The sequence below is a fragment of the Labrus bergylta genome, chromosome 15 (genome assembly GCF_963930695.1).
Source record: "Labrus bergylta chromosome 15, fLabBer1.1, whole genome shotgun sequence".
Classification (NCBI taxonomy): Eukaryota; Metazoa; Chordata; class Actinopteri; order Labriformes; family Labridae; genus Labrus; species Labrus bergylta.
The window spans coordinates 2,750,151-2,761,401 of NC_089209.1; the positions used below are offsets into that span (position 1 = coordinate 2,750,151).

Below are 11,251 nucleotides of genomic sequence, written 5' to 3' on the forward strand. Positions count from 1 at the left end.
CTTTCTCTGGAAAAGACATTTTCTATGAGGCAGCTTTATGTGTTAATTAAAATTCATGCTTAATAATGGAGAATCCACCAGGGTGCAGGTTACCCACGCCATCGGCACTGATGCAGTGTTTTTCAAAGTGGGAGGGGGAGGCGGGGGGGGTTCTGACACTTCAGGGGGAAAATGGACTAAAAATTAGAATTAACTAAAATGATTTGTGACAGTAACATTTGAATACATGACTTTTTAGATGTTATTAATCACTGTGTTTAAAGTACATGAAGGGGGGGCAGGGAGTGGAGGGGTCATGGCAATCTTCAGTTTAAAAAAGAAAATACTGACACCCCTAATCTGAATCGAGCAGCGGCTGTGAGGGTCCCTGATATTTAAAAAAAACTTCCCCCCCTCCTCTTAAAATAAAACTCTAGAAAGAAATGAACGAGGAAGAAGTCGAATGTTTAATGTGCAAGAGGGGTTCCTGTAAGAATCCAAATATGGGGGTCCTAGGCATGGCAAACCCCTGTACCTTAATGCCCCCCCCCCTCTCTCTTAACTTTTTTGGAAACATATTTCTAATTTTCACAAAGCGATGACATTTCTCAGTTTCCTCTTTTCACATGATGTCCTCCTGCTGCATTTCAAACAAAATATGGGGAGCTAAATGTTTTGCAAATCATCACATTTAGTGTCTAATTATATTTAAACACAACGTCCCAGTTATTATTATTTATTTTTTTAGATGTTTGAGTTGTTTGTGCAGAATATTCCGGTACATTCAAACCCCTCTCTCTTTAATATCTACATTCAGTCTGTAAGAGTTTCATTGTTCCACTGATGAACACTGTAAACTGCTCAATCTGCTTCTGGCTCCACAAAAAAAAAAACATTCAAATGTAAAACAAAAAGAAGACGTTTATTTCAAACCGGAAACATGTTTTGTTTTTTTTTTAAATCGGCTGTAACGAAGAATTTGAATCATGAATTCAGGTGAAAATATTTCATTTAAACCGGAAACAGCTGCAGCTTCACTTCGTTTTTTTTACTTCTGGTAATAATTTAAATTTGTATGAGAAATAAAAGGGAAACTAAAAATTAGATGTTTTTTTTGTCCTCCTGTATTAAATCAAAACCTTTTATAACAAAACATAAAAAGACTAATCACAAATATTTCGTTTTGCAGAGGAAGTCACATTCAGACCCGGTTCAGCCTCTTATTTACAGTTTCTTTTTTTAGTTTTGCACCTTGATCCTCCAAACCAGTGTCTGTCCAAAAAGAAGTCTGGTGCTTGTTTTGTTTTGTTGGCCGGAAAAAAAAAATCCACCTGAGGCCCGGATCCCCGTCAGTCCTCCTCCTCATGGTGTCCCCTACCAAGTCCTCCCGTACAGTAAATTGGAGCCGATCATGCTGTTCGTGTACTCGATTAGCGCCGCGTCTGTCTGCGTCATGTTGATCTGCGCCTGCAGTCCCAGCGGCGGACTCGGGGACAAATCCTCCAGCTCCTCCGTGGAGGACAGCTGGTTCACCTGCTGCTGCTGCTGCTGCTGATGATGATGATGATGGTGCTGCGGGGTCGCCGTCATGGCTTCCCCTGCGCTGCTCTGTCTGTTTCCAGTCTGGTTGGAGCCGCTGGACTCGGTCCTGCAGCTCTTCCCGGTCTTGGATAGAACCGGGGACACGGAGGAGGATCGGCACAGACTTCCTCCTCCTCCTCCTCCTCCGCCGCTCCCTTCCTGCTGCTGCTGCTGCTGCTGCTGCTGCTGCTGCTGCGGGCCTTTGTCCTTGGCCTGCCGCTTCAGCTTGTACCGGTGGTTCTGGAACCATATCTTGACCTGGTTCGGGGTGAGGTGGATGAGTCCGGCCAGGTGCTCCCTCTCCGGCGCGGACAGGTACTTCTGCTGTTTGAAGCGCCGCTCCAGCTCGTACACCTGAGCCTGCGAGAAGAGAACCCGCCGCTTCCTGCGCGGCGCCGCGTGCAGACTCACCATGGAGCACTTGGTGCTGGAGTCCATCCCGGACAGAGAGCCCACCATCCCGGACATGTTCATCCCGGCGGAGGGGCCCATGAATCTGGAAACTTAAAAAATACATTAAAAACAATCAAGTTTAAACGAATCAAACGGCGAGATTCATCTCAGACAAAAACTCGCTTATCCATAAGTTTCAAATCTCATAATATGTATCTTTTTATCAAATTGAAAATCAATTTAAATGCTTAATAAAACAAATAAATTAATCATATTTAAAACTAAAATACGCCGAAAATTTAGGAGTAAAAAAAATCCATTTAAATGCTTAATAAAATAAATAAATTCATCATTTGTAAAACGAAAATATGCCGAAAAGTTTAGGAGGAAAAAATGTGACTGCTGCGGAAAAAAACAACTCGATTTAAATTCTGAGAAAAGGCCTAGATCCCTTTTTTTTAAATCATAAATATCAGTTTATCCACTTTATTTATATACTTTCGTGCATGTATGTATTAAAGTGGTGAATTAAATTCATCAGATGATGATAAAAAAAACGGATTAGTGCCACAGATGTCATAAATAACTTATTTTAATGAGTGTGCGTAAACGTTTCCACGAAGTCTGTTTTCAATCCTCAAAGAAAGTAAAAAGTGACGCCAGAAAAATTAGATGCCAGTAAATATATCCTAAAATAAATTGTAAAAGCTCACTTTAGTTTTGTTGGTCTTGAAAAAAACAATCAGCTGTTATTTTGATGCACATTTTAAGAACTTTTGTTTCCATCGTGCGTAAAAGGCCAAACTGTCCCGCGTGAATTTTCTCTTCTTTTAAAACTTTCCTCTGATTATAAATGTATTTGTTTGAATGAACTTCTTACTTGTGGGGTATCTGGGCTCCGGGTTGCTGTACCACGCGGCCCCCCCGCCCCTCACCGTCTCCTGGTAGGACGGCAGCTCTCCCACGTTCCCGATGCCGCCGTTGCAGAACCCTCCGACGGCCCCGGAGAACTGCGGCACCCCGTGGGGGACGTGATAGGGCCCACCGGGTCCGAGCGCGGCTGCTGCTGCTGCTGCTGCTGCTGCTGAGGAAGAGGAGGAGGAGGATGAGGATGAAGAGGAGGAGGACAGGTGGTGATGGTGATGGTGGTGGTGATGATGGTGCTGCTGCGCCTGCTGCTGCTGATGCTGCATCATACCGGGCTGGGAGACCTGCGACTGCCGGTAGGCGCCCAGCGGGGATCCGAGGCTCCCCGCGGCGGGATCCATCCCTCCGAACCTCCTGTAGCTGTCCTCCATCGGGCTCAAAATGTCGGAGACTGAGAAGGGGGTGGAGTGTTTGGGGCTGAAGGACATGGTGCGGACCCCCCGGGCTCTGGGCTGGATGTGGTCGGGTCAGTCCGGCGGCTCTGCGTCCCCCTCCCTCCCTCCGTCCGGGTTTTTCGTGCTTCCTCTGCCTCCCTGGGAAGAAGAAGTCCAGCTGATCGGCTGAACGAGGAGACGAGTTGCCCTTATCCCGCCGGACTCAGACTCCAACCACACGGAGGGGGGCGGAGCGACGGCAGCAGCAGCCAACAAAGATAATTGACATTACAGAGGTAAGTGGAGGGAATGGGTTTGGACCTACTTTCTGCTTCCGCTGAGACTGTTTGCTCTGCGAGGTTTCAGCCAAACGAATTCCTTCAAACTCACAGATGAGCTCCTGTTCTGTCCTGATGAGACGATTACACTCTTAGAAAAGTGAAATGATGACGCCTTAACACACTTTATGAAACACCTGCCAGACTCTTCCTGATCTTTATTTACGTTATAGTCTGGCCCGGAAAAAAAATCAAATATCCCCTAAAAAGTGAGGAGTAATCACATTTCCTGAGTTTAAGATCTCACCTGAACGTTTCATGTTCGGGCAGCTGCACTCAGATGATCTGATGATCTGATGTTCTGCCTTTTGTGATTATCTCCTCACACTGCAACAGTCTGAATACTCAGAGTGTGTGGACAAAGTCAGATCTTTTCTACTTTAAAACCTCTCAGAGTTTCTTTACTCTAAACTTTTAATATCTTTATTAATCACAGTGACGTCAGAATGTAAACACTTCTCCACTCTGTTATTGACAGTTTCTCTTGTTTCCTGGAGCGAGATCTTCTTCTCATTTTATTTTATTTTAATTTAAATGATGAAGACCAAAGTTAGCCTAAATAAGAATGAAATGTTTGGTGTCCTCGTTCACAAAAAGTGTTTTGTTATTAAATGATTGTCACAGTAAAATGAACAGCCTATAAGAAGGCCAGATGTAAAATGAAAAAAATGTGCCATGTCAGTTATGATTACGTAACCGATTAATTAACTTTATTAATCATTAATAAAAGACAATTAATTGCACATAGGCCTATTCAAGCAATATAAGTTCATTATATTATCATTATATAAAGAGCTGCTGGTCAAGTCTGTAAATCCTGAACACATTTTAAATCAAACGAAAATCAAACTTTCAGTTTCTGGACTTTTCAGATGATGTCGAGAAAACAAATATATGAATCTTTACGTTACTGCAAATAACAACAAACAACAGACCCTCTTAATGATGTGCAGTACTGCAGCTCTGTGTCACTTTACGTAGGCCTATATAAAGAGTGGCTGTTCACTCATGTACACTATATGTTGTTGTTTTGTCTTTACTTGTTGTATTGGTTTTTGCATTTCATCGTGTTCACCACCAACCTGCAGAGGGACTACAGGTGGAAATGATAATCTGGTATATTTACATGTTTATGTTCATTAATGTGCACTGTCTCTATTTAAATAAATAAAATACGGCGAATTAAGTTTATTACTGCAGCACGTTTCAGCAACAACTCAAAGTGCTTCACACGAGACGTGAAAATACATTTCCACTTCTATTTTCTGACCATTTATTTTACTGTAGCCTCATTATGTTTGTTTTGAACTCTTTTTTACATTTTTTCCTGATTGTACTCCTCTCTCTTTCTCGACCTGCTGTAACAACATGTCTGCCATGCAGTGGAGGATAAATCAAGTTCTTTTAATAAAAGCATCGAAACATAGAGGAAAAGAAACAATAAAAACAAACATTAATATTTAATTAATGATTACAGAGACAATTAAATATTAAAATGTTATCTCCTAAATAATTAAAAGAAAATGTATTTAAATAATGCAAACATTAATAATAATGTTTGCTTATGTTATTAACGGCTGTCTACGCGATAATCAGCCGTTGCCATGGTAACAGTAAACATATTTTCTTACATTATTAACTCTGTAGTTTTTGTTGAGTTATTTAATGTGACAGAAAAATAAAATTCAGTGTTTAATAATAACATCTTAAAGGGACTTTAAAAAAAGTTATGTTTAATAAAGTTAGTTGAAGTTGATTTTTATTTATTTCTTTTAAGTTGACCCCCCTCCCCTCCCCCCCCCCCCCCCCCCCCCCCCCCTCCTGTTGGTTTCCAGTAAACATTAGATTATCTACAGATAAAGTGATCCTGACAGGTTTTTAGAAAATGTGAAAAATTCACCTGATTGGTTCACGTGTGTCTCGTGTTGCTCCACAGAATATTAAAAATTAAATTACTATTCTCACATTTGTCTAAATAATATCAGACTGTCTTCATGTTTTTCTGCAGCTTCGTTCACCTTTGCACGCGCAGCTTCACAGTCCGAGCAGCCAATCACCTGCTGACCCGCTGCGTCACGTCACTTCACGTAGCTTTTTTTTCTCTTTTATTAGGCTACTGTCCGTCCGGGGAGAGGAAGTGGGGGGAAAACCGAGTCTCCGCTGTTTGTTTGATCCGTTCATCATCAGGACACTACACCGGGACCGGAGCGGAGCCTCAGCCCGGCTTTGAGCTGCTGCGGCCGGCTGCGAGGAAGAGGAAACCCCGCCAGGACCTGATGGAGGAAACACCGGAGAGTAAAACCTTTAAATGAATACAGACTTACAGGGTAGAGAGCCACAGATGTTTACAGCTGTGTAGCCAGTTTGTTATCAATTAATGGACATTTTAATGACGTATTTAATTAAATCTATAAATCAGATATCATTTTGATAAATATCTTTAATGTTAAATCTGCAGCTTTAAATGTAAACAGATTTATTATTCATCTCTTGGACTAAATGAGGCTTTTAATGTTCTTTAATGTCGCGTTCACACACGCAGAAGTTTTTCTTTTTAGTTTTAGCCTCAGTTCCGTTTAGATTAATTTCAAAATAAAATAATTATGGCTCGTTAAAGAGTCTTAAAGTGCAGTTCACAGATGTTTCACACTTTGGTATTTGTGTGTGTGTGTGTGTGTTGAATATTTCTTCTTCAAACACTGCAGTTTATTTTAGACTTATTGTGCACCTCTGCTGATTGAATCCCTTTAAAGGAAGTCAATAATTATGTTTTTCAAACATCACAACATCCCTAAAGATGTCTGAGAGGGCTCGAGGTAGAACATAAGACATATTTTTATTACATATATGTTAACATTTAAATGACTTGTGTACTCTCTAGTCTGCTGGGTTTTTATCAGCGCCCGTCTGATGGTGTCTAAAGAGTTCAAAGTGATTCAGCTTCTGATAATCGAAGCTTTTAACGGATCAGAGATCAATCTACCAAATCACTGAAATGCTCCTTATTTATCAGAGATTAAAGTTTCACATCTGTGTGAGAGTTCAGGGTGAGTTTAAGACGGACAGTTTATTCTGGGAACAAGCTTTAAATTCTTACTTTTAGTGTGATGAGTGTGGACGGTGGGCCGTGCAGAGTTATTATTATGGTTACTGTGATGTTTCTCAGAGGGAGTTCTTTCACTTAAAGTCGGTGTCATTGTTGTGATGACTCCATATTTTGTGTTTCTGTCATCTTGACTGATGTAAAGTTTTAGAATTAAAAAAAAAAAAGATTGAATTTAATTTAAGAACGAGAGTCAGAAGACAAAGAGGTCTTTATATATTTAATATAGAGTTTTAGGGCCGATATCTATATTAGTGTTGTAGTCGATGCAAAGCTAACGGGGACCAAGACATACCCGAGACCAGAGTGATCCGAGACCGAGACATTTAGGGATTAGGACAGAGACAAGACCAAGACCAAAAATCAAACTACAAATGAACTGAAGTTATTTGTTCTTTTAGAAAGAGGCGTTTTCCTTCTAATCACAGTAATGACGGGAGAAAGCCAATCAGTGGTGGTCTCGATTTAAAATCTAGAGTCTACCCAGTCTGAGACCGAGACAAGACCGAGAAGAAATGCTTTCCATTCTGAGACGAGACCTTCAAAAAGTGGTCTCGAGACTAAAAAAACACTAAACATTAGGGACAGGATAAATCTGATACCGATACGTCGGCCGATATCTTTAGTAGAGCTTCCTTCAATCTGTAGAGACAGATATAAAAACATTTATTTTCTTTATTCCTCGGTTATCAAACACTTGTGGTAAAAGATTTATAATGAAGACAAGATGGCCACTCGACTGGAGAGTAACTGAGCATGAACGAGCATCACCGCCCGACACTCTGCAGAGTGATACATACAGCGCCCTCTGCTGGTGACAGAGAACTGCTAGTGTAACACGATGAAACTCAAATATAATGTTATTTGATTAGTGATAAATCGAGTGATATCTGTATAAATCTGAGATAAAATATGTCACTGGATACGCTGATATCGGCTGGATGATTTATCGGTCGAGCTCTAACTTGCATTTTTATATTTTACATTTTTAAATTCTATTTTATATATTGTAATATCTTCTTATACTGTATTATTTCAGTTGTTTCTAGTTCTGCTTTCCTTGTTAATTGTTTAGCACCAATACACCAAGTCAGATTCCTTTATGTGTAAATGTACTTGGCAATAAACCCAGATTCTGATTCTGATTCAGATTCTGATTCTGATGATATCGAGAGCGACCTCTCGTCCAGATGAGATTTATCCGTCAGTGCAGTGATCACTGAAACAAAAATGTCCCCTCATCTATTAGAAGGTTTCTGATTTGACGAGGAAACGTTTCAATTTTTAATAGATTTTTAGATTTATATCGACTTCATCTCAGCGCTGCTCGATCATGTCAAAACAACATCCTCATCATGATTATTATTTGTTATTGATACTGAGATCACGATTACTTGTTGATTTAACAACTTCTGCATCACAAGGACTTTGACTTGTCTCGTCATAAAATTTAAACTAATGAGTCGACAGGTGTTGGTATAGTTTAAAAAAAAAAAAAAAAGGTAAACATATAGATGAACGAGAACACGTTTAAGACAGCGTGTTCAACACATTGATGCATGAAAGACAGTTTGAACGCTCACGTTTCCTTTCAACATTTTAAAACGTGTTTCTGAAGTTTGTCGTCGAGTTGGGCTTCACATAAAGGAGCTCAAAGTGTAGTGGGGTGCGATCAAAAGGTCTCGATCTCTTTACTACACCTGCAGCACTCGAGCTCATCTCACCAGGTTCGTTCAGGTTTGCACACCTTGATCTGTGAGTGACTCTAAAATCTAATCTCCTCTCTGTTTGGTTCAAACCTTTGTTTGGCCTTGGGAGCATTTTTATTTTTTTTCATATTTGACTGAGTGAAGAAACTCTTTGATAGTGAGAGAAAACGTGTCTTTGGATTGAATGTCTTCAGCCTTGGATCCATCTGGCTCACTTTTCGCTTACCTGAGGAGACGACGAAGAGGCTGGGCCCAAGGTGCCACCCCAAAACCCCCTAACTTTGATTGGCTATTTGCCCTGCCAGAGGCGGGCTCGAGCAGATGTTTTTTTTCAGTTTCTAAAATACTTTAAACTGTGACTGTGGACGTGCATGTTGTGTCGAGTCCGTGCACAATGAAGCTTAGAAGATGTACATGTTGTTTAAAAGTCGGTGATGGTGGTTAGTACATGCCCATATATGGAGGTCATGGTCCTCCAAGCAGGCGGCTCAGGATTCAAATCTGGCCTGTGTCTCCTTACCCGCATGTCTCTCTCTCTCTCTCTCTCCCTGACTCAATCCATTGTCAGATCTGTAAATGAAGGCATAAAAAGCTCAAAATTAAACCTTGAGAAAAAGAGTGTGTGTGATCGGTGCAGGCAGCAGGTGGGCCACCCCAGTCCAAAAAGTGTGGACTCACCCCTGCAGAGATGTAAAAAAGTAAAAAAAAAACCACATCTATCTCCTGGTTAATGCACGGCCTGCTCCGGAAGTGTGGACAACAGGAACGCAAGAATAAAAAAATAGGAAATCCTTCCTGCATATTATCCCTTTGGTAAAGTGTCTCGAGCAGGGCTTTAAATGTACTTTTTTTGAACCACCAGACAACATGGTTTAGTATATTTTTGAAGTTACCAGCCAACCAGATTTTCTACCAGACAAATATGCCCAAATCTGGCAACACTGACTTGTCGCATCATTTCTGCAGCCTGCCGATTCAAACAGACGCAGTAATATGGTTCTCCAGGTTCCTCATGCCAGGACTGACCTGGGGAAAACTGCTTTTAGTGTCAGTGCTGCAAACTCCTGGAATATTTTACAACAGGACCTGAACTTGAGCACTTTTATCCCTTATGGACACTTATAAATATTATTTTTAACCGCCCAATACCTGACTGCAACTGTTTTATTTGATTTTAATTACTGACTTATCACTGTAGTAATTTCAAGCTTTTAAATTTTATTTTATTATATTTTATTTTATTTTATTTTAATGACTGACTTATCATTGTAGTAATTTCAAGCTTTTAAATGATTTTATTGTATATATATTATTGTTCTTATTGCTCTTTTATTGATTTCATTTTCTGTAGTAGCTTTATCTTATTTCTTGTTGTTTATCATTTATGTATGTTTTCTGGGCATCATTGTAAATGAGGGTCGCCCTCAGTGATCTCTCCGAGAACTTAAATAAAGGTTGATGTTGATGTTGATGATGATGATGATGATGATGATGATATTTGCATCAGCCAAAATGGCTAATAACTCTACCAAGTTACCCGCCAAAGTTCATTTTTACCCCCAACTGGCCGGTTGGCGGGTGTTCATTTAAACACCCTGGTCTTGAGATAGCACTTGTTATGAAATGGCGCTTTACAAATAATGATTGATTGATGATCTACTTAATAAGATAGGTGCGTAGGAGAGGAATAAACCCATCAACAAAAACTGTCTAAATTGCACAAAAACATTGGCAATGTTCGGAATGTTGCCAATGTTTTTGTGCAATTTCGATTCAGTGTGCAGGAGCTTCCCTGAAAGTTTAAATACATTTTTGTAAGAGAAGCTTTTCTGTATGTGTATACTATAAAATCTAATAGTTGAACTTAGGGACTTCTTCTTTTCCTTAAGTAAAAGATGTGAAGTTTTCAACCAGTGTCACAGATGTTTTATTTATCATTATTTGTCACACTGCAGAAGTTTAATCCGTATATTTTTCTTCTTTTCCTCCTCAGATAAAAAAACCCACCTGTGACTGAGGCTGGAGGAGGAGGAGGAGGAGGAGGAGGAGGAGGAGGAGGAGGAGGAGGAGGAGGAGGAGGTGAGGGAGACTCTACAACCTCTATTTGTTTCCTCCTCCTCACCCTTCCTAACCCCCTTTTACGTTTCCTGTCTCATCGCCTCCCTTTTCTCTCTCTCTCCCCTCAGTTTAATCCTCGGCTCTCTGGAGGAGCTTTAGGGCCAAGCAGCTGGGGCCCCTGAACGCCTCTTGAAAAGGCAGCCCACTCCAACCAGGAGGGCGAGGGAGGAGGGAGGGAGGAGGGAGGAGGGAGGGAGGGAGGGAGGGGGAGGCGTCCAGACCACCTGGCTCCTGAAACATGACAAAAATCAATCAAACCTTTATTTCCACTGTGAGAGGGAGGAGGAGGCGCCTGAGAACTACAACTATATATATATATATATATATATATATATATATATATATATATGTATCACTTTATCTGTTTCTAAGAGATTCATTCTGTATGTTTGTCATTTTTAAAAAACTCAAACCAACACTGAGTCAATCAATACTTCAATGTTGTTTTTCCTTCATATTAATAATTCAAATGGTCCAGTGTTCTGATGACTACACATACATTTTCATACACATTCACACACCGCTGATGAAGCAGAGGGAGCAACTTGGGGTTAAGTGTCTTGCCTCAGGACACATCGGACATGTTGCTGCAGGAGCTGGGGATCGAACCCTGAATCTTCCTGTTGAGAGACAACCAACTTTACCAACTTGAGCCACAGCCGCCCCAAATCAAAGTTCAAATAAGTGCAAAGAAAGTCTTTAGATACATTTATTTATGAGCTAAAACTT

At 40.6% G+C, this 11,251-nt stretch overlaps 1 protein-coding gene and 1 long non-coding RNA gene across 4 annotated transcripts; one reads left to right on the forward strand and one right to left on the reverse strand.

Annotated features, from left to right (window-relative positions):
• Positions 1-978: 978 nt before the first annotated feature.
• Positions 979-3,453, reverse strand: nkx2.4b (NK2 homeobox 4b). Of its 3 annotated transcripts, none has more exons than XM_065963529.1 (3): positions 3,152-3,453; positions 2,834-3,034; positions 979-2,063 (listed from the first exon to the last, which is right to left on the reverse strand). In XM_065963529.1, exons 1-3 carry the CDS (start codon positions 3,306-3,308, stop codon positions 1,354-1,356), a joined length of 1,068 nt encoding a protein of 355 aa, XP_065819601.1. In that variant the 5' UTR covers positions 3,309-3,453; the 3' UTR covers positions 979-1,353. The 3 variants fall into 3 exon arrangements, with proteins under 3 accessions (XP_065819601.1, XP_065819600.1, XP_065819599.1); XM_065963528.1 differs by having other exon boundaries at positions 2,834-3,037; XM_065963527.1 differs by having other exon boundaries at positions 2,834-3,453.
• Positions 3,417-10,938, forward strand: LOC136182695 (uncharacterized). The gene is made up of 2 exons (XR_010668746.1): positions 3,417-3,550; positions 5,705-10,938. It is a non-coding gene; the product is annotated as an uncharacterized lncRNA (long non-coding RNA).
• Positions 10,939-11,251: the final 313 nt, after the last annotated feature.

Coding starts and splice junctions, on each gene's coding strand:
- nkx2.4b (XM_065963527.1), bottom strand. CDS start 3,308: ATGTCCTTCAGCCCCAAACACTCCACCCCCTTCTCAGTCTCCGACATT. Junction 2,064..2,833: donor GGAGCCCAGATACCCCACAA/GTAAGAAGTTCA, acceptor GTATTTTTTAAG/TTTCCAGATTCATGGGCCCC.